General features: G+C 42.1%; 1 protein-coding gene across 1 annotated transcript in view; it reads right to left on the reverse strand.

Moving 5' to 3' along the window:
- CCDC146 (coiled-coil domain containing 146) overlaps positions 1 to 26,107 on the reverse strand; it is a 1,748,551-nt gene that overhangs the window by 530,887 nt on the left and 1,191,557 nt on the right. Inside the window, exons 14-16 of the mRNA XM_069628051.1 lie at positions 24,089 to 24,177; positions 23,819 to 23,983; positions 17,380 to 17,604 (exon numbers count right to left, since the gene is read on the reverse strand). Of these exons, the coding sequence (XP_069484152.1) occupies positions 17,380 to 17,604; positions 23,819 to 23,983; positions 24,089 to 24,177 (479 nt within the window). The remainder of the gene's footprint in view (positions 1 to 17,379; positions 17,605 to 23,818; positions 23,984 to 24,088; positions 24,178 to 26,107) is intronic.

Consider the following 26,107-nt stretch of genomic DNA (forward strand, 5'->3'; position numbering starts at 1 on the left):
CATTGCTTGCTGTGGATTTCCATTTATTACTCAGCATCTTTGATAAAGCAAGCATGATAAGTAGTATTACCTCACTAGACTGTAGGTGTAGCAGCCTATCTGTTTCTTACTGTAGCATGACTTTTGGTTAACTGCATCTCTGATGAAGCAAGCATGATAAGTGTTCTTATGGGTCTAGATGGGCTTACACTGGAACCAGTTTGGACATGTTTTCTTATTGTGACATGTCACTTTTAATGGCCAAACCAATGGGAGTATGTTCTTACATAGGAGCACTGGCATATATTGGGAGAGCCAGCTTTGTGCCTAGTGCCAGTAATGATACTATAAAAAAAAACATCTCAAAGCGGACATGAGTATGTTCTTACATGGGAATAATGGCATATTTTGGTGTAGCCAGCATGGAAATATATGGGCACAGTCAGCATGAAAATGTTTTTTAAACTGAAATATATTGCAGGGACCGACATGACAATGCATTGGTAAATGCGCCTGTGAACCTTTGGTGACATGCATCTATTGTATTTTTTTCATGAGTTACCCTATACCCTGCAAACTTTCTTGAATTTTACCCAATTTTTCAAAGAAAGTGTGCTGTGTAATGCACAATTTGAACCCATTATTGACATACTTGTGGTAAATATTTACACCCTCCAATAAAACAACTCACCAGCCACCACTGGTGTCTGGTATATTTGGGGACCAGGCACCGCCCCCTTCTTTCTACACTAGATGAAACATTTAAGCTTTGATTAAAATACATATTTACTTCTTTCACCTCGAGTAGTGCATTCCCTTGCAGTGGCATAATCATCATGGACATTGCGCATACGTGGTAGTCCGGGCTGGCCCGGAGAGTGGCATGCCATGTGCTTCGTTAAAGAACTTGGAGGGGCGGGGGGGCTCTCAGCATGGTTCGAAAGGGGCTCCCCAAATTTTGTGCTACACCACTGGCCAACACGGGATACAATTGCCTTTGCTCAAAACTTTTAACAGGCCTTGGAAGACCCTGAGAAATCTTCAGTCACTTCTAACGAGGCAAAATTGTTCTTGGTTGCAGATTCAGTAATTTTGCTGCGAGAAAAGGGAAGAGAACGCAGTTTTATTTCCCCATTTTTGATGAGCAGAAGAAAAAACAGGCAACACGCCTGGGAAGGGAGGGACATTAGAAGAAAAAAAAACTAAAAATCAGTCAACCCCCAACCTCAATAGTGGATCTAGAAAATGTTAACGATTTTTATCGTCCCCTGTGGGTGAAGATATGAGCGCTATAACCTCTTCCAAGAGACGTTAAAAAAATCATCAGCAAAAAAGGACCCCTCATTGCCTGTTCCATCATCCTCCTAGGGCTTGGCCGTGGATGAAGAAACTGATCTTACAACTCCTCCCCGGAGAGGTAAAAAAGCTTTGGCTAAAAGGTCCTTTCATCGCCTGTCCCTCGACCTCCAAGGCTTTGGTTGATGTCACTAGCCCTAACGATCTGTCAGAAGGAATTGGGTCGATATCTGTGATGCTGGTGAAAATCTCGGTTTACGACGATGAAGAGGATATATTGACTACCATGGAAAAAGGCTTGAAACCTGAACATCGTGTGGGCCCGGTTTTGGCTCCCAGGCTGAAAATGTCCATACTGGCGCATAACATGATGCCGATGATGAGACCCCATGCAACAGATACTGAGCCTCCTTTTCTGACACTGGAACAATGTCACCAGGCCTTGATAGGCAAATCTATTCCCAATGTGGAGAATGATACAAAGAAAGTCTACTTCACTGATAAAAAAATGAGGTGGGGACAAAAGTGAGTGACTTTGCTCTGCCGCTTAATCTTTCTTTACGGGCCAACAGTGCGACAGCGCAAGAATCAAAATCCTCCATAGAATATTCTTCAAAACCAGATGTGCAGACGGCTTGTCTTTAATTGGAAGCTCTGCCTATTGTTCGTGACAAAGTCATAATGAACAGGGCTAATGCCCTGGCTCTGCTGCAGTCAGTGCCAAGTTTAATGAACATTAGTACTAATGACATTGACTGGGTGGAGTTTTGGGATGACTTTAATCTTGCCACTTCTTCAGAGGATCTCTGTCGATGCAGAGGCGTCCATCTGCCTCCTGTGGGCTTTCTTCATCACCCCTTGAACAACTAGGGTAAGCCCAATGACTTTGTGCAGAGCGCACGTGGCGCGGCACATTTTCACAGAAAACTGCATGTAAATTTGTAATTTTACATTGCGCACGTCGTGGATTGTTTTTGTTGAGGACCGCATCAATGTTCAGTGACTTTTGTGCCTTTTGTGTCTAATCCTGCACCGCTGCCTCACTGTGCCTGTGCCTTCCAACATGGCTGCACTGTTATTTCATCTGAGCTGTGGCCTTGTGGTTTGGCCCAGCTCCCCCTCCCATTGGATGCACTTGGCTTGTTAAACCAATGAGAGCAACCGGGAGGCGGGAGCCAGCCATCCACCTAAGGCCACAACAAAGGCCCTGCCTACCCCTGTCCACCACTGTACGCCAGTCGCCTGTGTGTCTGTAATAACCCCCCAACCCTCCGCTGTCTCCAGTATGACTGCACTCGCCCCCACCCCCTGTTGGTTGCCTCTGCCACCCCCTCTCCTCCCACCCCAGTAAGGGTCTGTAGCTGCCTGACATACCTTGAGATTTGCTCCTCATTGTTGCCCATTGATTTGAAACCTATGTACTAGTATGCACTTGCCATCCTCCAATATGGGACTGGCCCCATGCTATGCTATGTTAACATTAACCATGCATTCATGTGTAGTTTGCCTCCTCTGTATCCTGTGCCAGGCACCAGGCACTTATCCATTGACCCTGACCACGCATATATGTGTTGTTGCCACCTTGCAGCTTTTTGGTTGGCACCTGTATATGCATACTCATTTTGACCACACAACGGTTTGTAGCTGCCACCATGCAACATGTGGCTGGCACCATGCTCTTGGTTACCGATGATGACCTCGCAACTTTATGTAGCTGCTGTCGTGTAAGAGGTGGCTGGCAACATATACTTGCCCACCAATTTATGCAACCATTGTTAAGCACTTATTGGAACTGTATAAAGCAACATGTATGTATGTATGTATGTATGTATGTATGCCTTCTAATGCACCTATGTAACTAAGTAAGCCTTCTTAATAGCCCCACGATGCCCAAGGGCAGTTTGGCACTTTACAAATTCAAATAAATTAAAAAAGAGTTCTATAAAATCCAAGCTGGTGATAAAAAAGTTACTAGAGGCCATTTGTAATCTGCTGCCGCAGGTATATGACCTACATGAATGTCATCTTGAGGGGAATAAATCTAAAGTTTCCTGGGGTAATGGTGAAGTAACTGTCCCCTTGTTGTTGAAGGACGAGGCGGACAACCCAAGGATCACCTGTACCAATTTAGGCAACAGTGGCAGACAAGTGTTGGCTAATTTGTCTAATTCACAACAGGTAGAACCTCAGGATAACTGGTTGTGGCTAGCAAGGGTGCTTCATACCCACTCGATTTCGACCAAGTAGAAGCTACTCTCCAACTGCGCAATGTACATTTTTAGTATGGAACACTCGAGGCCACGCCCATCTATTTCAACCTGTCTTGGGAGGATAGCTCAGCGGCAACGTGCTTTCCTTGGAAGCAAGACGACGCGGAGCAACACAGGTTCGATCCTCGGGTTTGTTTGTTTGTTTATTTTATTTATATAGCGCTCCAGACCCGGGAGAAAATGGGCACTTAAGGATAGGTTACAGGCACAGTAAATAAAAATTGCAATGATACATTTGTAACGTTATGTACAATATATACAGTCAGAGGTAATTAGACATACAGTTGTGGCATTTATGCATGTACAATATATACAATTTGTAGTGGGCTAAATCAGACTAAGGTTGGTTATTATTCAGTAACCATCCAATGGCAAGTTTCCTAAATAGTTGGAAGGATTTGGTCAGTTTGATGTTCAGAGGCAGGGTGTTGAGAGGCGAGGACCGTGAAACTCGAACCGCCGGCTCTTTTAGAGGTGAATCTGGGCACTGTGAGGCATAGAGTGTTGGAGGATCTGGTAATTCTGGTGGCTGGCTTCATGGCGAATTTGCTTGTGAGGTAGGGAGGGGCAAGGTGGTTTAAGGCTTTGTAAGTAAGGCATAGGGTTTTTAAGTCAATTTCTTGTTGAATGGAGAGCCATTTGCATGAGATTCGAGTGGCAGAGATGTGCTCACGCCTAGAAATGTTTAGTGCTGCTCGTAGCGCATTATTTTGGAGAACCTGTAGTTTATTGATGATAGAATGGTTGGCACCTATGTAAAGGTCAACAAGGGCGGTTTCTGTTCCATGTTGAGGTCGAAAGCAGATTGACGCAATCCTAGCAGTTGGTTGGTCTTCAAGTAATCCTGAATTTTGAGATAGGCTATCAAGGATTTTTAGCAAGAATGGAACCGTAGTGATAGGCCTGTAATTAGTGGGAATGGCTCGGTCTAGAGATTGTTTCAGGTTATTGGGTACTGAGTTGGTGGAGAAGGATAGGTTGATTAGGTTGGAGATGAAGGGGAATAGGTCTCCTGCTGCATCTTTGATGATCTGGGCGGGGCAGCTGTCTCCTTTGCAATTTGACGGTTTGAGGGATGTTATAATTTTTTGGACTTCTGGTATGGTTACCTTTTTGAATGTGAAACCAGTGGTGGTATTAGTGGTGGTAGATATGCTCGGGGTGGAGGGGTTGCTGTTGGAAAGTTGAAGTCGCTTGGTCTCAATTTTCGTTTGGAGGCCAGTAATTTTATTAGCAAGGGCATTTTGGATGCTTGTGCACCAAGGTTTGTCTTTCACAGATGTATCCATCGGAGGGTTAGGATTTTCTAACTCCTTTAGGATGGTGAAGAGTTCTTTAGTGCAGGAAGCTGCGTTATTTATTTTGACGTTGTAGGCTTCCTTCTTGGTGCGGATGATCTCCTTTTTGTAAAGGGAGGAAATGGTCATGAGATTGGATTTATTTTCAGCTGATGGAGTTGTTTTCTATAGGGTTTCCAACTTGGCTTTCTTTTTTCTAAGTGATTTGAGTTCAGGTGTGTACCAAGAGTTCAGATGCGCTCTAGGTTTGCCTTTGCATAGCTTTAGTGGGGCAACGGCATCAATGGCTTTGGTCATGGCGTCATTGTAGGTACTGACTAGTAGGTTGAGATCAGTAGTGGCAGGGAGCGTATTTAGGATGGGGAGAACCAGGGGTGGAAGGGTTTCCGCTGTAATGTTGCGCTTGTTTCTGGTCAGACAGGCTGGTGCGGCGGGGCACTGTTTGGGGTTCTGGTTGTTAATGCTAATGTCAAATGAAATGAGGAGATGGTCAGTCCATAGGAGAGGTTGGGGGGCTTTGCAGGTGATATTGCAATTGTGGGCAGCGATCCAATCGGTCCCCGCTTAGAAACTTCTGGGTATTAAGCGCGTTATACATAACCTATCATATCATATCAAATGTAAATCTTAAATAAGCAGATCTTTTTCTGCTCTCAGAAACATGGTTATTAAAAAAAACATGTTAGATGGATTTAAATTATTCCTAGTCTCTGCATTAAAAAAAGAACAAGGGCTGTCCAGCAGGTGGCTTACTTTGTAGAGTGCTCTCAGGGAATGGTCTTGAGGCACACAAGTTGAAGTCTCCCGACCCAGGGATCCAAGCGATTAAATTAGATTGGGATTTCTCTTTTTATGGGAATATGCCCCCTACCTTACTACTGAATGTATATTCGCATTCAGGAGGACCCCCCTCTTAACAAAATGATCGACTGGCTCAAAGAAATTCTTCATTACAGCCATGATGCTTTGGGTGTTCAAGAGATCATAATGGGGGGAGACTATCATGATGCCTACCCCCGGGGAACCAGACCAGGTCCAGCAACCCCGGAAGCAGGCATCACGTTATTTTGAGCAAGCCCAAAAAACCCCTGCTAGGGGCTGTTTGGGTGCGGTCCTGGCGCCTATGGTGCCAGGCTCATATGGAGAGTCAGTCCTGGCACCATAGGCGCCAGTCTCATAGAGTGGAACTTACCTGATGCAGACCATGCTGCAATGAGGCTTAGAAGGGACTATTTTACCTAGGGACTATTTTTTACTCGGGTGGGGCTGGGGAGGAATACTTACCTGGGACTACTTTGGAGGCTATTTAAACCACGCCCGAAGAGCAGCACACGCTTCGCGTTATTCTGCACCCAGCAGCGTAACGCTCACTGTGTCTGCAAGCCTGCATCCAGTCTTCTGCCACGCCCGCCTCGAGTCTGCAGCTCCTAGAAAAAGGAAGGAACAGAAGGAGAAAAGGTTAGAATAAGAGCAAAACCTTCGATCCTTACCTGAATTCCGGATCCACCGCGCCTTCGGGCTGGAAGAAAGAAGCATTTTACGCGCGCCGCCTCGCCTGAACTCACCGGCCTCCGCAGCATCCTCACGATCCACCGCATCCTTCTACACGTTCCCGCCGCACTCTGGCACCTAAGGGGAACGCAAGAACAGCAAAGGTGAGCCAAGGGAATAAACAGAGGCAATAGTAACTACCCCCATAAACTCACCTGATTACCGTCGGGGGTACTATTCCTCTTCACGGGTCGGTGCAGTCTCCATTGCACCCTCGCCGTACCCCGGCCCCTAAGGGGAACAAAAGGACAACAAGGTGAGACAAAGGGACAAACAAGGGGAACTCTTCTCACCGCAATAGACTTACCTAATTTTACCGCCAGAGGCATTATTCCCCGAACTTCATATTTTCTCTCCACACCTGAATAAGGGAGCAAGTAACAGGTTACATTCTGGCCTTATTTTATAGAACTGTGTAGGATAAGCCAAATCCTTACCTGAACTTTGTCAGCTACCACGAGGAACTCTTCGCTGGGGTCAAGTTGCAAACTGCAAGGAATCGGACAAGAGTGAAAGTCAGACATGTGAACTCTTACGAACTACATACTTTTCGGAGTCAATATTGTTCTGGAACTCACCAATTCCTTCGAGCCAGTGAAGCAACTGGTTATCAACGCGCCCCTGCGCTCAATGCAGGATGGAGAGCTCATCTTTTCAAACCATCAGGTGAGACTATAAGAGGGGACATCAAAGGTGATCACTGGGGAGAACAGCGGGGGTGGGGGCATTTACGCTCAACTCCACGGGTGGTTAATTCCCTTTCTCCATTTGCAGAAGAATATTCCTAAGGGCCAAGCAAACGAAGCTAGGTGGGCCAGTCCAGTCCGTCATCTCGGCCCTACGTGTCACATTGGTGGAGACCGCAGCTGTCCAGTTCAGATCGACGCATCTGTGGGAACCAGGTGAGCGTAACAAGACTTCAACAGTTGCTGTCTTACAGACCCGAGTCCCATGGCGTCATTGTCAGTTTACCAGCAAACTGCCAGGCAACGAGGAAAGGTCTGGTTGAATTTGGTGGAGGTATGGAATCTCAGAAGGGTGAATGGCAACGCTCAAGGGGATATCCAGAGTAGAGCTACTTGAAAGGCGAATGGTCTCGCTTCAACCTTTGATTCAATATTTATTTAGGGAAATCTTTTTCCTGAGTGTTTGTCTTTGCACTCAACCAGAGTGACCACTGCCTGTTATGGTTAACTGCGAGATCCTTTTCAGTGGGAAGGAAGAGATGTCGCCACTTATGTTCCAAGCCTTTCTTGTACTTTAGCAGTTTTTGATCATTGCTATGAAGTACTAGTTGAAACCCTGTATAATAGATTAGGGAAACCAAAGACGTCAATGCCATGGGTTTGATAAGGAGGTTAAAGTTAAAAAAATAAATGTTAGAAAGTCCCTACATGCACTGAAATCAGCACCTCCAAAAACTTGGCTGCAAGCCAATAAAGCTATACAAAGGAGAAACAACTATTAAATTTGTCAGCACCGGCAAATCATGGCTCAGAAAGATGCCAAAAAAATCAAAAGCCTGGGAAACACTAACTCAAGCGCTTGTTGGAGAATTATAAAAAAGCTACTAAATCCCCTATCCCAGGCTCAGATTAGCCTGATCACGGAGGTGGATTGGGTGAGTTTTTATTTTAACATCTATGCTCCTATTAATACTGAGCACTTCTCGACAACCCTACTTTTTGGGCGAACATATTATATTGGGTTTTTGACACTATCAACATTACTGGATCAATTCCCCCCTCTTGGAAAACCTTGGTCATTATACAGATCTTTAAAAAAGGAGGCCGCTGCTCACCCAACAATTACAGACCAATTGCTTTGCTCGATGTTCCGGACAACGTTTTTTCCACGATAACAGATGAAAACGTCAGAGACTGGGCGAGTAGGAATAACATCTTGGATTGTTGGCAACATATGAGGCTAAAGGTGCTTGTTTATTTGTTGTGTGGACTTTTCGATGCCATTCGATAGTGTAATTCGTCCTCTGCTTTGGACTAAGTTGCAAAACTGGGGCTGTCCTCCGCCGCTAATTGCCATTATTAGGGAACTTTAAAATGACACTGCCATAAAAATTAGATTGAACGTCGGAGGTCAGCTTTCTACCTCTGTTAAGACATATTGTGGCTTAAAGCAAGGCTACCTCTTTACCCCTATTCTTCTAAATATTATTATCGCAGATTTAGGCAAATCCCTGGCTATGGCACGCGCTTTCCCCCCAAAACTGGACTGATGTGTAATACACAATCTGCTATATGCGGACCATCTCATATTCTTTGACCAAACGCAGTTGGTTTGTAGCATCAAATTAACACATTATTTAAATATGCACAAGACAATAACCTGAATATCAATATAAATAAAACCAAAATTATGATGATGCGACTAACAAATAAGCATAGGGTGAAATTCTTTAATTGCTTCAGATGTCTCCAAACTGAAAGCTCAGTTTACAACCCTAATCTCGGATCGGACAGTGCAAGATGATGTGGCCAGATCAAGCTACATTCCTCTTCTTGTGGCCTTCAAGAAGCCAAGAAAACCACTGAATTTCCACTTGACTCAGCACACTCACGAATATAACGCAACGCTGGTTTTAAAGCGTAGAGCTCTACGGAAAAAAAGAAGAGAAGCTAAAATCTCAAATCTTTCATCACTTTGGGATATCCTAAAAGTGGAAACCAGAAACTACAAACAATGGTTGAAACACTCAAGAAACCTGCTATATCAAGCTGACGCAGAGGAGATGCTGAAGGCATTAGCTAACAAAAAGTCTCGTGACTTCTGGACATTGATAAATAAATCAAACAAGACATCAAATTCACATATGATAAATCCAGTTCCTGAGGTAACCTGGAATGCACACTTCTCGATGCTGTTCCATCAACCGGAAGAAAACAAGGATGCGTTTATTAGAGAGGTGGATTCACCATGGGTGGATTTATCTGACGTGAGTGACATCAAACTCACGATAATGAAATTAAATTCATCAAGAGCTGCGGGGCCGGATGGCCTAGCAAACTGCAACTTAAAGGAACATCCAGACGAGTGGTCTAACCTCATCAGTGCAATCTTCAATCTATGCAGAGAACAAAGAACAGTGCCGGATTCATGGTCAAAAGCTTTGATCGTCCCTATTTTCAAAAGTAGATCAAGAGCGGACCCTGCGAATTACAGGCCGATAGCTCTCTTGGACGTCATCGGAAAGATCTTCGCCTCCATGCTTCTGTCTCACTTTCGGAAATGGGCGCTCTCAGCAATTTGTTTTGATCCTTTACAGACTGGTTTCCAGAAGAACGCAAGCACCAGCGCAAACATCATGTGTTTGACGTTACTCAAAGAAAAAGTTCTGACTGGTGGTCCTCGAATTTTTCTTGCTTTTGTCGGCCTATCTCAGGCCTTTGATCGAGTGGATAGGCAGAAACTCTGGGTAAAATTGAAGACCTGGGACTGTCCAAATGAAATCTTGGAACCCATAGTTAGCCTTCATACCGACACATGTATAAGAGTCCGCCTAAACAACGTAGGCCTCTTATTTAAATCCATCCCAACATGTCGTGGGGTAAAGCAAGGCTGCCCTTTGGCCCCGGCGTTGTTTATATCTTTCTTGGGAGATTTTAAGGATAGTCAAAATAACATCAGAACATTTCCACCTAAGATAGGTGTGACACCGATCCCAAGACTGCTGTACGCTGATGACCTAATTCTACTTGATCTAACCCAGGTGGGTCTCCAGCGCCAACTGGATAATCTGTCAACATGCACACAAGAAAATAACCTGGAGATCAAGATATTGATCTTACAAAAAACTGCCACCAAAAAAAAGGAGAGGTTTCACTGGCATCTCAACGGAACACAAATTGAAGTGGTAGACTCATTTAAATATCTGGGTGTCCACCTGGATACTTCGAAGAAATCTAGAAGTATGCAAACCATTTTATGGGCGAAAACTAAAAATATCACAGCACAGTTAAGAATGGTTGATCGGAAATATGGAAAGTTCTCACTTCAACCCGCTATAAGCTACTATAAAGCTAAGATTGTTCCATCACTGACTTATGGCATGGATGCCACACCCTCCATTCCGCCTTCAATCTGGCAAAAATTGGAAGGCCATATATGGAGAGCCGTCTTGGGTCTTCCAAATTCAACGCCGATTGCCCCAATCAGGCGGGAGCTTGGCCTACTCTCTCTGAAGGCCGTAGTGGATCATAGTTCTCTGCAACTATACAGGAAAATCATTCACCCTGAGAGTCTTAAAATCTACCAAATAATGGCAGCAGAACTGGAAAAAGGAGCAAATCAAACTATGAATCAGTGGGCCGCGGATCAAAAACAAAAACTACAGCAAATAGCATGTACTGAAGCAGAACTCAAAGAAAATCCAACAAGGATAAAAAAAAAACTTGAATGTTGGGACTGGATCAATACGATTGATTTAGCTTCATCGTGCAAACTCCTAGTACACCTTCCTTTGAATTCCAACAAACTAAAAGAACCAATGGCGTACTGTAAAAAATATCCCGACAAGCGACTGACGAGAACCCTTTTAAGAGCTTGTCTAAATGCCTTACCGACCGGAGAAATCTTAGCGATAAGAGCGGGTTTGGAGAAACCACCCTGCAGACTATGTGCAAATCCAGATGACTCTGAATCTATAAAACATCTATTGATAAGATGCCCAGCTCTTCACCAGGCCAGGAGCACCTACTTCATCCCCCTGACGGCTACATCATTTGTAGGGAATGAAGATATTTGGTGGAACCGCCTAATCACAGGCGAAAAGACTCGATGGCACATGGCGACCGCTAAACTTTTAAACCTAGCTTTGGAAAGAACAAAACTTACTCCGGAAATTAGGATCTAGATGCACTGACAAGGAAGTAAAGCGCAAGGCTTGAATCATCTATCAGGCAACATTAGAAAGGCTTTCATTCAGTCCAGAAAGCGCTCTTGTACAAATCATTTAATGATTAAATACAAGTAAAAAAAAAAAAAAAAATTCTTTAAATGTACTGTAGAAAATGAAACACTGGAGATTGGAATTTTGTAATTGTAATTGGTTATTTATAACGCGCTTAATACCCAGAGGTTTTAAAGTGCGGACCCGGGGATCGAACCTGTGTTGCACTACATCGTCTTGCTTCCAAGGTGAGCGCGTAGCCCCTGAACTATCCTCCTGAGATAGTGTCGGAATGTGTCTATTTGGGCTTTTTAATATCGAACTCCCCTGGCCTGTCTGAGCTAGACCAATTTACAAAGCAAACATTAGTTAAAAAAACTGATAAACCAAGCAAAATTGATAAATTGGTGCTATGGAAAATGTTCTGCTTTGCCCCAAATTACATTTTTTTAAGCTAAAGTTGTTCCGGTGTTGACTTACAGGATAAAAATCTTGCTTATATGACCTAAGAGGAAGTGGTGCTCTTTTGAGAGCCTATGTTGGAAACACTGCTTAGGTCTGCCCTTGGGCACTCCAGCAGCATTGTTGCATTTTGAACTGGACCTGCTTTTGCTGTATGCTGTAACGACTTGGAAAGCCCTGTGCGAATGCAAAAGATATACAGAGCGCCAGAATCATCACTTCAACAGATAATTAAGAGGGTCTTAGACAATCAAAGTGTGGAGGCATTAAATGTGTGGCGTGGTTACAGTCTGGAAAATTTAGAGCGAGTGGGTGCTTCCTGAAATCTGCTTCAAGAGAATCCGGGTATGGTAAAGAAAAAGATATGGGAAATGGATTGAGTACAAACTATTATTGAGTGCCATCAGCTTTCGTACCGGCATTATGTTATTTTAGAAGGCAAACCTTTATTCAAACTTCCACAATATCTATTGAAATTTCCTGATGCTGGCTGAAGAAGACACTTTCTAAAAACACGGCTTAACCCTCTGCCGTCCAATGAAATTATTGGCGCTAGGAATGATATCCCGCATCAGGAAAGGTTCTGTCATTTCTGCAAACTTACGGTATTGGTATCTTCTTTATTCCATTTGGCAATAGAGTGCTCTGCCATAGGTGAGTTAAGATTGAAATATCTCAGCAAATTCTTTCTACCTTTTAAGGCTACTAAGATTTGAATGAATATGCTCGATGGTCCTCAAATTTCATGTAAAATAAATCTGATAAGATCTTTTAACTGTTGCTTATTATGAGACTTATCTGTCCTATGTATATTTGTAATTTTGGCAAATTCTCCTCTTTAGATCTGTTTGTCGATATAACATGAAGAACTTGGGTTATGTTCCTTCTCCTCCCTTTCTCTCATTTAGGTAGATAACTATTTAGGAACTGATTGTAACAGATCGATCTATGTTTTAACTTCTTAGTATGTTCTATTGGTATGCGACTATGTTGGGTTATGTGGTGGCATGCTTTTATAAGTTCCTTTTAGAATTAATTCTAATTCTAATTAAGGTTTTATATTTATCAGGTTTTGACTGTACTTCTGTGCAGATTTTATATGATTCTATCCAAGATATGTTTTATATGTTGATTTTATTTCTTTTTCTCGCTAATGTGTTTTCTTTTTTTGTTGTTGTAAATGTTGGACTTGTAATAATTTGTGAAAAGATCAAGACAAGAACCGAAGCGTAATAGATAAATGACTTTAAAAACTAGCCAGACCAACAGTGACAGTAATACTACCAGTAGTCGTAACACTTGTATTAGTAGCAGCAGACCTCTAGTAGAAGTAGTGTTAAAAGTAGCCTAAATAGCAGGGTCAGAAGTAATGCTTCCTTAGTATTTGCATCAGTAGAAATAGCAGCAATACTAGTGATAGACAGAACACGGTATTCAATGAAATAAATGAAAAAATGCAGAATGCCGCATTTGGCTTGAAAAAAGAAATCAAAGCCCATAATGCCGAACATGGGGATCAGGGTTTGCGGGGGTGCCCCGGTGTCCCCGCTTCCATGACCATTGGAAGCGGGGGGACAATAAAGAGAAAAAGAAAAAAGAAAAAAAAATTAAAAAGTTACCCTGCAGGAGGGAACTGACGGCGCAGGGAAAGAGGAGAGTCAGCAGCACACTTCTGTGTGTGCCACCAAAAAGGTAAGTTGGAGGCAGTTTGGGGGGATGCGCGATGCTGGGAAAGTGATGCATGTGATCACTGCGTGATCACTGCGCAGCCCAATTTTGGAATTCAATATTCTTTCGGATTCGCTATTTTTTCATGCTGCATAGTAATCATTTAGATCCCAAACCACTACTAGTAGCAGCAGAAGCATCAGTAACTATGCAACTAGCAGCAGGGGTCATATTGCTATTCGTTTTAATGAAGGTAATGTTACTACAAGTGGCAGGGTCATTAGTAGTTCTACTAGCAAATAATAATAATAGCATTAGAGAACGATCACCAGTAGTGGATTCAGTAGTATTGGTAAATGTAGTGAACATAAGGACACGTTTAGCAGGTATATACGATAATGGAATGCAAGATTTAGGAATCTCTGTTTGTAGGGCAGGATTGGCAAGTATTAAAACGTTTTGACGGAAGTGAAAGAAAATGCAACCTTAATTTTCCACTTTTACTACTATAGTATATGCATATACAGCACTTTCTGTTCTTGTCACGACTATCACTGGAGCACCAATTGGCACTCATTTTGGACTATATGGGACTCATTCATTACCATAAACCTCCCCGAACACTACCTATTCATATTTTTGTCTTTACTTTCCATTTGCAAGACTTTTAAACTTACGTATTTAATTTCACAAACTACATATCCCACAATGCACCTTGTGGCAGTTCTCATTCCCAGATATTCTTATGCAGCAGTCCCAGAACTACAATCCCCATAAGCCAGTGCTGCTTTCACTTTCCCAGGACCAGAGAGGGAGTAGGCAGATTACCTTCAGGTGCTGCTAATGAGCCTGCTTCAGCACAGGGAAGGGCAGTATTTAAGTAGCTGCCTGCAGTAGCACAGGACTCTTGCATTAAGTTCGCTCCCAGCCCTTTGTGCTTTGATCCTTGTATTTCTGCTGCGACCTGTTGCTTCCAGGACCTGTTCCTGTTCCAGTGCCCTGTGCTCTCTGCCTTGCAGTCCTGCTACTCCGCCTGCAACCCCCTGCCTTCTGCCCCGCACCTCTGTGCTTCCTGAACTGCAGCCATTCTCCCCTGCATGCAGCCCCTTGCTCTCTACCACAAATTACCTTGTTCCCTGCCTGCAGTTCCTTATTCTGTGCACATAGTTTGTGTTACCTTGGTTTAGCTTCCTGGATTCCAGTCCTGAGTTTCCTTGTCATCTATCCGCAGTCCTGCCTTATTCCAATCCATAGTTACAGCTCCTTGCTACCAGTCTGCAGTTCAGTCCTTGTTATACTAATCCTGGGTTTTCTTGTTGCTGGTCTATAATTCTGTCTGCTGTTCCTTGATTCTGATCCTTAGTTTCTAGTCTGCAGTTCCAGTCTCCTGTACCACGGCACTTAGATTCCTATGTTCTTGCTTTTCCTTTTTCTTTCAGTTCTCTGTCCTGAACCGTGCTCACTTGGACTTCCTATTTTTCCCCCCAGATATTTATGTTACTGCTCTTGTCCTCACTTGTGTTTGTGTAATTCCTTTGTTAAGAGTTTGGCTGCTGGGTTTCCCAGCAGGCAATCTCTGCTCCTTTTTTTTGGTCACGTTTCAGTATGGTACCTTGTGCCATAATATTAACATTGTTCTCCAGGAGGCAGTCACTGTTTAGTTCCTGCTGGCCCGTACAGGTTTCAGTCTTGCAAGTACCATCTCTTGTTCATGCCTTAGGGTCCAGACACAGACACCCACTCCTGTTGCTCCTTTCCGTGAGCATTCAGTGTGGTGCCCTGTAATAGTAACCAGCTCATAAGGCTAGAATTTCTCCCGACCCATTCTGTGTGCACCCTAAGTGGGAACCTAGCATGTTGGTCTCACGTATACTCCGTGCCCCTTTCTGTTCACTGCCTTTGTTGCATGTCTGTAGTTAGTGCCTATACATTCTTATCTGCAGGACTCGTTACACTCCTGTCTCTTGTGCACTTTTCTCCTATTGGCTTTGTGGGCACGTCTCTGCCTGCAAGCCCCTGACACTACTTTGATGTCATTTTCTGTAGTATGGGTACAAGGCCGGTTGCCAAAATTGAAGAGGTCAGCCTAATTAAAACAGATGCTTAAAAAAGTCTAAAATACTGTATGACAGATGTCAAGTTTCACTGAGAAATATGGCAGAAGTTAAAAAATATATTAATACTTTCATTAAAGGGTCTACTTTACTGCAAATCATACTCAGGATTATCATGCTGACACATATTCCTTTCAAAAGTACTTAAAAACAACATACCACGTTTTTTTTTGTTTTACTTTATAGAAAAACATAAATCAAGTTGAGCACTGAGGATACCTATGTACAGCAGCTTCATGATGGTAGTACTCCACAATTATTTTGTTAAGCTAAGAAAGAAAATGTTATGTAAGAGTTGGGGCATGAAAATATCAGACAGTCCGAACTAAGGAAAAAAGGGATAGTTAGGGAGATATTTTGGCATAGAGGGACTTCCAGATGTAAGGTGGGTTCTCAAAGAGGACTAGTTTACATATCCTTAATCTGTAGCCAGAACAATGGTTTGGCACACCTGGAGTTGGCACTGCTAAAAATATGGAGTCTGTTGTTGAAGTGGATTACTTTACTTTGTAGTAGACAGATAAACCATTCCAATGCAATAACGTGTTGCAATGCTGCAGCCGCCATTCTTTTTAATGCTGTGAGAATGTTTTCATCCACATCCTTGGCAGTAGAGCGGCTACACTGCAACGTGTATGGTCACGCCCTGGGATTCTAAGTGTTTAATCTGAATGTCATATTTTCAGGAGGAAAATAATAAAGTGTCACCAGGCTGCCTGTAATATGACAGCTGCACTTAATTGAGGATAGATTTGGGTGGGGTAGTGTGGATTTCAAGAGGCAGGCCAGCATGGCAATGATATAGGCAATTCTGGTGAGGGATATTGCATGTACCATGGACCAGAAGATGTGGGTTACCGTCTTCAGGAGTTGGAGCTGGGTGGAGATGGCAAATCTTCGAATGCGATTGGGCATGCAGGGGTTATGGTTTGATTGTGAAACACAGGATTTCGTCATGGGCGACAGGACCGGGAAGGTTGCCATTAATGCATAGTTCCAACTTCCGGGTTTAAAGGGGAAGACATGTTTTTTATAGTGCCAATAGAATGGAAATGGTTATGGAAGAAAATGATGTTATGCTGTGACTTGATGTTCCTCTTTCAGGTGTGGGGAGTCAAGTATTGTGGTAATGGATTCCATGGGCTGTTAATATTGTCAAATAGAATTTGGGTATAGCTAATGTATTAATGAAGGAGGCCCCGCTATCCTTGATGACAGCACACATAGGCATAATGTACAAGCTGATGAGCGAGCAGGACAGGAGTTGCTTTGTGATAAAATGTATATTTCGCTTTAATTTGGACAAACTTGGACATGTTTCTAGACAGTATGTGAATTTAGCTTAGACCACTCCTAACAAGTCAGCTTTGCATGGCAAGCACTTGCTACTCAGATATATAAACAACCCACGCACCACAGGTTCAAATCTTGCTGGGTCGTACACAGCTCCCAGTTATTTTGGGGTCTGTGAAATGAAAAACATTGAGCTGTACAATAGTAACTCTTGTCACTCGTCCACAGAGTAACAAGACCAATGATGTGGAAAAACGTTCAATCGAAAACAACTGTTAGTAATACTATTAATTGCATTATTATGTTTAGTATTACTATTTATTCGGATGAGGATGGACAACATGTTCATTGGGGCGCTGTGGTTAACTGTCAAACTCTGCCAAGAAGTTTAAAAAAGAAAAGTGTCATTATTTGTCACCATCTAGGATGTGAACCCTTTAATGAATGACAGAGATTATGATCCTATGGCATTTCAGATGGTACAGTATGCAGTATGTAGTATGTAGTAAGCTACAGGCATTTGCGGCTATCTTAAAGAGTACCTTTCATTTCTTTCCTGAATGACATTTTCATATTTCTTGCGGAGCTGCATCATGATTTCCTCTATTTGGTTGATCATATTGGTGAGCCTGCCAATCTCCAATTTCTGCTGTTCCTTTTTCTGCTTCATTTCATGATGGCCAAAGTTAACTTTGGCAAGATCCCTTATAAGGCTGTCCCGAATCACGTGATTGTTGGCTTCTTTCAACTTGCTTTTCTGAAGAAGCCTGTTACAAAAAAAATGCACCCAAATTAAACAACAAGGCTGAGCCAGGGTCTAAACAGTTCTTTTGGGGAGATGGTGTGGTCAAGCAGTGGTGCATGTCCTAACTATATGCCCAAAAGATTTGAAATAAAGGAATTGTGTTCTCCTGCTGCTTGTACATTTAATCTTAGCAATAATCATATCAGATATATCTATGATCACAGCAACTACATAATAGACTCAAACAATGTGCCATTACTGCTGGAAGAAGGTTCTTTGAGGCATGGCCAATCGATTTCTGCCTTGGCTCAAAGACTCAATGCATGCAAAGATTAAATTATGTTAACATAAAAAGAAGTGGGCAGGTCTTACAATGAAGGTTAGGCAACTGGGTGCTACGAAACTCATTTGTCCGTTGTTGGTGCCTTACAGAAACACAATAAATACAAATAGGCGGAACTAGCCTGCACATACTAGGCTGTTGTGTAAGAGAACTACTGATGCTTTGGAATAGCTGTTTTGAGAGCCAAGAAAATGCACACAAAAGGTTTCCCCTGACACTCTTCTGCGGGATGGGGAGTGGTCAACGTCTTAACCTTTTGTTAACCTTCAGCCCCTAAAAAGAAGTAGTCAAGTGTCTGCATATCATGCCAATCAGATGATTAACCTAGCACACACATGCATTTCTCAAAACATATTTGACTTCATGCTGCAAGAAACAGCATTTCAAAAACAATTAACCACAATATCCTCAGATCAATGAATCATCTCAACTTCGGAAATATGATCCTTGGAAAATATGGAAGACCACCCAGGTAAAGGGCTGATAAAGTTTGATAAACTAAACTTCTAGAATTAGAAAATGAAATAAGTCTGAGGAGTACCTGGATTCCAAGGAGGTAAGGGAAGAGGGGATACAAAAGTAAATATTGGAATGAGAACCCTGTAGGAGCAATGTTTTCATTCATCAAAACCTCAAAAAGAACATTGCAAGAATATTCAGCATCCTACTTCCTCACCTCATTTGTTTCAATGTAATATGCCTAGATGGAAAACAAACTCCATGCACATATCAGAATAACACTAATTGAATTTACATACAAAACACAGATTTGTTTTTTTAAAAAGTTAAGAAATCAAGAAGCAAAACATTAAAGGATGGAGCGATAAAGTGGGTGAGTAGACACTAAAGGGGGTAATCCGAGGTTCACCACCATTACGAATGAATATTACAAAAAAAATTCAGATGTACTAAGGTGATATGTACATAAAAACCCATTTAACTGAAAAAGAGTTCTGTGAAATAAAGACATGCAGCTATTATTCAACGAAATGTCTTAAGGTGACAAAGAGGGGTTGAGTCATTAGAGGCCTGTAAAGTTTAAGTACATATATTTAGGCCTGTGCTTGTTAGAGGTATGGAAAATCCTTGTGCTGTATATTTAATGTTTAAAGTGGCAATAACCTTTTTTAGCATCAATCTGCTATTGTCCAAAGTTCTGGAAGTTATGTTATGTGTGGGGAACGGAGGCACTGCATTCCGAAGGGTATCTAAGTGCTTGTATTAAAACCAGAAAGTAGGGGCGGCAGGCTGGTTAAAACAAGACAATATTCACTTTTTAGTTTAGGCTATTAGGTGTTGCTTGCGACACCCATAAGCCAAACCTATTGCATTAGAGTACAGCCATGGAGGAAAGGCATATGAGAAGGGACACACAGCCTGTTGTAGTTTGGATATGTGCCCACCCATTGACTGCCCATGACCGTGCATATCCCTATGGCCATTCCCACCCAGTTCTTGCCCTTTCCCGCCCAAAACACCTCCTTATGGGAACTCTTTGAGCTTGCATTAATCAAGCGTTACCATCAAACTTTGCACTCCAAGTGTCTACCAGTGTTTTCTCAAAGCAGTCTTCTGAGCGTTAATGACTTAGAGTCGTAAACCCACTACTGGTGTAATAAAAATGTTTTAACAGGTCTGCCTTCAGGCACTCGATTTATAAGCATCTGCGTGTCCTTTAATGAAGTCCAGTTAAAAACAAGCATTGGCAAAGCTAGAAGTTCTGGCTTGTGTATATGTATTAGGCATTTGCCAGGCACTGCTACTAGATACACAGTACTCGCACCATTTTGCACCTACTACCATCAATGGCAAGTTAATACTACTATGGCTGTGCCTGGCAAGTGCCTTTCCCACTCCTACACAAAAGCCCAAACTGTTGGCATTACCAATGTTTTTTTAGGGAATGTCGACAAGAGCCTATCCTTGCGTTATATAATAGCGCTTCTCAGTGCCGTGAAGGTGCGCCTTGCTCGTGGGAGCGTAAACAAGCTCTCATTCTTTAGGCATGCTCCAAAAACACAAACAATTCCACAGGCAAACGGCATCTCTGCAGGAAACAAAAGATTTAAACTCCCATCAGCTGGGAGAGCGATTTGTAACAATCCTACTGTGCGCTGACTGAAAAGGTCTCAACTCCCCCTCTGCTGAAAGTGAGCTTCACAGACGCTTACCAAAAAATAGAAATGGAATACATTAACAACATTGTAAACACTAGTAACTGGATTTGGGGCTGGGCCTTACAAAGCTACTCCCACCCCCGTTTTTGAAAACTCAAAGAACTTTATATTCTAATCAAATCTGTATATATTCACAAGGCAAACAGCCGACATGTTTTGACCATATTCAAAAGGTCTTCCTCAGGGCTGTGTTACATAAAATGATCATCATAGATTTAATTTATGTAATATTATGCATACAAATAAGCAAAATGCCAACCAATCATATATTAGCTCAGCATAAGTCATGTTGACACCGATTGAAAGAATATGTCAACAACTTTTTGTACAAAAAGGAACCACACATAACAGTTGTCACTTCAACATTGTTAAACAAATGGTTTTCCCAAAAAGTCCACGGAGAAGGGAAAAGAGGGTTTGGGGGAACCAAAGAATGAATATTCTGCATGATTGCTTTGGGTTACAAATTACAAGCAATCAACTCTCAAATTCCAATAGTGTCTCCATCGCCATAAATTGAAACATTGCCATTGTGTCATCTCTTCTTCATCCATGAGGTTGAGTCATGTAGCTGTTGATAAATCTATTATGCTCTCTAAATCGTTCAACTGGTTTGTCCACCTACATTACACCTCTATGTAACACAAAGTGCTACCCATGATATTGGTGTATACATTGTGAAATATTAGTAATGGTGAATCCTTATATACCCAGTTATACCTTAGTAACTTATTTTAAATTACCTCATGATGGATAAAAGGACACATTATTATTATTCCTTCCAATTTCCTTTTTTAAACAATTGTATTCAATTAAACCGTCCCTTGTGGGATCCAAATGCATTTCTTTCCTATACCTGTGAATATTAATCAAAGTAAAAAGTGCGCCCTTTGTTATCTGACATGTGATACCCTTCCATTAGATGTATATAAGTAGCTGTTCTGGTACAGCTCATCCTTGAACAGAGAAAGGAAAAAGTCTAATGTAAGTTGTGTTTAATTAGGATAATGTTCTAAATGTTAATATGAAATACCACTGGATCTATATCCATCCTTTAAGAACAGGCGGCATAATCCAAATACTGGGTACAAGTTAACAGTGTTCTATTCTTCCTATTAATCACCCTTATTGTTCCCAAGTAAAGTTTTGGGCTTTTGTCAACATAATCATCAAGTATGTCATGTTCAATATTGCTTCTTAAATTGAAAGCAACCACTTACCCTGAATTTGCGGGTGTAGAATAATGGCGTGGTCCGCGTGTGTTCTCGCGACAGCCATTTTGAATTTGGTGTTTATATCAGTTGCGTGACGTAAAGCACCTGTGCAGATGCACTGGTCACTGTCTCCCGGTTTCATTAGAATATTGGATATTACTTTTTGTTATAGTCTTACCCGTAAATGGACATGTTCCATCTAAACTCAATGCCTAAACCCTGTTGTTGATCACCCTTTCAGAGCGATACCAATTTGTGTCAGGAAAGTTAATTAACTCTTATTGAGATTACCTTAATGTTTGTGTCTTCGTGAATAATCATTATGGACAACATTGAAATAATATCTGAATATTGTTACATTTGGTCTTCAGGTAGAATTCCATGTCCCCTCAAGATATTTCTTTACTTATACATGATAGTGTACATAAATATATAGATTTCTTATTATATATGGGGAATCGGCCCCTTATGTTATTGGCCTTTTATAAATGTTCCCAGTCTGTGCCTAAAGCGTGGTTTGAGAATTTTGTAGACATTACCCAGTCTATTTACACATTATATTGAAACAGTAAAACAATGATGGCTGAATCCCTGTTGCATTTTATTTTCGGAATAGATTCCTTGCACCCTCATATTATTTTTATGTGCACTCAAATAAACTGACCAAAAACAATTCACATTATAAGTTCAGTACCGACTTCCTCATCTATAAGGAGTACCTACCCCAACAAAGCAGGGTCAAACTAACCCTGTTTCGGTTTCATCATTGCCATATGACCATAGTGTTGGCGGGCAGAACGCGGGGGGAGAAGACTAACTACAGTTCAATCCTAGCTTGATGGCTTCCCATGCCCTGTTTCCTTGACTTCAAATGTATTAACACACATGTCCTACCTTATGTGTATAAGGCTCATCTACAATAACAACGTATTACAATAAATCCTTTTTGAATTCTAGAAAGGACTCTAAATAATTAGTTATTTCTAATTGTTATGTCTCATATGGTCACATAATGCAGTATCATTACATAATATGATCAATCCAAATTGAAATGTTGACAGTCTCTTCATCGAATATCTGTTTCCACAATCCAGTCTTTACTCAGTTATGTACCGTCTATAGACTACAGCAACAGAGATTCCTCGGGCAGCGGGTCGGCTGATGTAGGTGTATCCGCAATTCTCCTCCATGGGTTTTTATTTATCTGCGCAGCTGCGTCTTCGCGGGTGCAATCTTTGCTCCCAGTCAGTATCAGCCTCCACAACTTCGGGCCTCCAATCAAGAGCTGAAATATGTATGGACTGCAGAGGTCGCTGGCTAAGTCCCTGGGTATTTACTTAGCTTCTGTGCCGTTTTCGGCAGCTCTTGCGAAAATCTTAAGGCCTTCGGGAGCTGATCTATCACAGATCAGGCAGTCCTACTCCATGGCTGCTGGCCACATCCTCAGCAGAAGTTAAATCCTTGAGTGGATTCCGAGGCTCAATGGGAACGTTCTGCGCAGTCACCTCAGTCAGGGAGCCACTGTTTCCCGATAGGTAAGTCAAGTGGGTCACAGCAGCATTACATGGCCACCAATAGCAACAGGCAGAAAGGTTTCATAATCAAAAATATTCCTCTTCAAGCACCATGGAATCTCGCCTCTAACATACATTGTGCTATGGAAGTACTTAGAAAACAAACTCAAAGCAAGCAGGGTATCAATAGTCAAACAAGGGAGGATATCATCTACAATAATCTTTCTCTAAAGAAAGCCAGGCTAAGTTTTCAACATAACGTTGTCCTTATTAAATCCTAGAAATTCAAACGTACATCTTCACATAAATGTAATGAGGCCTAAAAAAGCCACCTTCTAGGCTGCAAATGGAAACCCCCACATACACGTAGCTAAAATATAGCCAGATCAATGACTGGCTGCAAAGTAAAATATAAACTTCAAGTAAGCAAAATACGATGAGGGCCAACAATAAAAAGATACAGACTGAGTCCTTTCGTGAGGTACAACAAGTACTGTTTCCACTCCACAGTTGATTAGCTTATATGACAGCAAAGAGCCAAAACTAAAATGAGCTTCAATCATTGTTTCAAAAATTAACTAGCCTGTGAGAGTTCTAAAGGAAGAGTGTTCTAACAAGGGAATCACAATTGCCCCAAAATAGACAGTTTTCTCTTTAGTAACAATAAAGGTATGGAAGTCAAAGGATGATCCGGTTCATGAAAAAATGCCATATTGCATTTTCAGATAAAACGGAGGTTAGTTGTATAAGCCATGCAGACTGTAAAGGGGCTTACCTGACAAACCAATAAAGTGTTTGCGAGCTAGGGATGATAAGGTCATATTACACAATGTCTGTATAGAGATCAGTCAAAGAACCACCAGCAGTTACACAACCTTAATAACATTGCAAAAGATGTTGGTAGATAGAAGCAAAGAAGGTCAGTCAGCTTAGAAAAACATTCATTTACAAGAAGCTAATAACGAAGCAGGACCATGTTCAAACGTACCTCTCTTTGTTTGTAGCATTGGTTCTGAGGATTTCTATTTCATTCCCAAGGATTTTTATTTTTTCTTGCATTTCAGCTGTTCTTTGAGCAGCTGTTTGAAGTAGGCTTACACATTTGTTTCTTTCACTACGAATAATATCATACAATTCGGCAAAGTCTTTGAGTCTGGAAAACACAAGCATTTTCTTTGTAAACTAACTTTAACCTGACCAAACTTAGTAGGTTTGCCTCTTAGAAATCGGATGTATTCCCTAGGGCTCCAACGCTTACCTCTTTTGAAGTTCCTGGTTTTTCCTGTGATGTTCAGCTATCACAACGTCCTTTCCTTTTATTTCTTGCACAATTTCGACATTCCTTTGCTGTTTAAAAACAATATGCACATGTGTGAAAAATTGGTTGTATTAATCATAAGCGTTTTACTGCATACAAGGACCCATGAAAGTGAAGTGGTTCTTGGCAACTGAACTCAAACAGAGCTACAAGGTTTGAAATGCATTTAGCTTTTGAACATGGCAAGACGAGAAAGCTTTTTTGAATTTTGAGACACATGCAGATCTTCATAGCCATATCAAGACATGTCATTATGCAAATTCAATCAAGAGCAAAATTAGAAAAGAATGATTTACTGAATTAATACTGTATAATGTATTTGGTATGTTAGCTCTGGTACTACACGAAGATCAGATACATATTATATATACTGCTTGAGTGACATCATAAAATGTCATTAATACTTGTAACATGTATTACATGCTTCGAGAAAGGGAACCAGGTTGAACACACCTATGGAATAGGTTTATGGAGGGCCAGAAACACTATACACATACAATATGCAGCATAATGACAGCATTCTCCATTGATAGTGTCTGATTACAGCATTTGATACTGCGGAAAACAGGAAGGGAAGGAATAGCAACTGAACTAGTTGGTCACTTGTGCCTCTCGTCTACTTACTTAGCTATTTCACAGCCCGTATGTAGCCGGGCTATTGCAGTGGGCTAACAGTCAGACTTGCTAGGCGCAGCAGCCCCAGCAGGCAGACTTGTAGTGTGGCGGCCTGAAAATAAGGGTGCCGGTAAGATTACTGGCACCCGTGTTTCCGGGCCGCCACACTCGGAATGAGGCCCACTGTGAAGTTGTGTCACCTTTCATTTCAGTCATCTGTCTCCTCCAGCACCCTCACCACTGTCAGTAGGCAACATATTACCATCACCGTGTTCATACAAGTCAGTTGCCTTGTAAACTCACACGTCTATAATGTATAGTATCCTGGAACACTGGGCTGAAGCCCCCATTACATGCTTCCGATCCAGGGGAGCTAATTAAAGCTCCCCACATGCCAGGCTGCCTGCTCCCATCGCCCTGTTCTTCCCATTCACCGCCTGACCGCCCACACACCATGCACCACCCATACTTACCTCTCTGGTGACCTGCAATCTACCTTGTGATAATTTCTCCCTCGAGATGCCACCACGATGAGTAAGAAGGGACTTGCTCTAGAGCCCCTTTTGCTTCACCATTGCAGCAATTTTGAGCTGGCCTGGTCCTTCAGGAATGCTACTTTCTCTGCAATGCAGACCCTGGAAGTGGTACACAGGGAAGCCCAACAAGCTCTCTTCCTTGCCAAGCCTACTTAGTTCAGTAACACTTGTCGTGTGGCCCTCTTGTATGTGTGTATTGTCCTTTTTTAAGATGTGTCATGACAAAAGGAGCTCCTGCACGCACGTGCCTCAGAACGGCGGCAGATTCCAAGAATGTTTTAATTTATTTATTATTTATTACAAATTCTTGTAAATCGCTACACGCCCGCAGGCCTCAAGCGCGCTACACAAAAACAAAAAACATGAACAATAGATAATCAAAAAACATAAGAACACAAAAAAAGCATCAGCGGGGGCTCTATAAACAGGGAGAGATATACAACACCATAGGGACTCACACTAGGAGTCTTAAATTTGAGGATCTCATAGGCAGCTATTTATACATACTTTAAAACCCAGGGATATTACTAGTTCCACAACCGGACCAGAACACAGTCCCGGTTCTTCATGGTACACCAGCCATCAATTTTTACTCTACGTAAAAATTTCAGATTACAGCTTCTGACTATACCCGGGCCCATTCTTAAACGAAGCCATGCCAGTACTTTATTTCGTGAAGCATCCCTTGGTTCTCTCTCGCAGGGCTCATCAACATTAGTAATTATGAAGTTCCTATGGTCAGAGAATGGATCTCTGGTTGGGCCATACATAGGGACAGTCATATAGGAATTTCTTAAGCGCAGACTTT

The sequence above is a fragment of the Ambystoma mexicanum genome, chromosome 12, assembly GCF_040938575.1.
Source record: "Ambystoma mexicanum isolate Mex_15411 chromosome 12, UKY_AmexF1_1, whole genome shotgun sequence".
NCBI lineage: Eukaryota > Metazoa > Chordata > Amphibia > Caudata > Ambystomatidae > Ambystoma > Ambystoma mexicanum.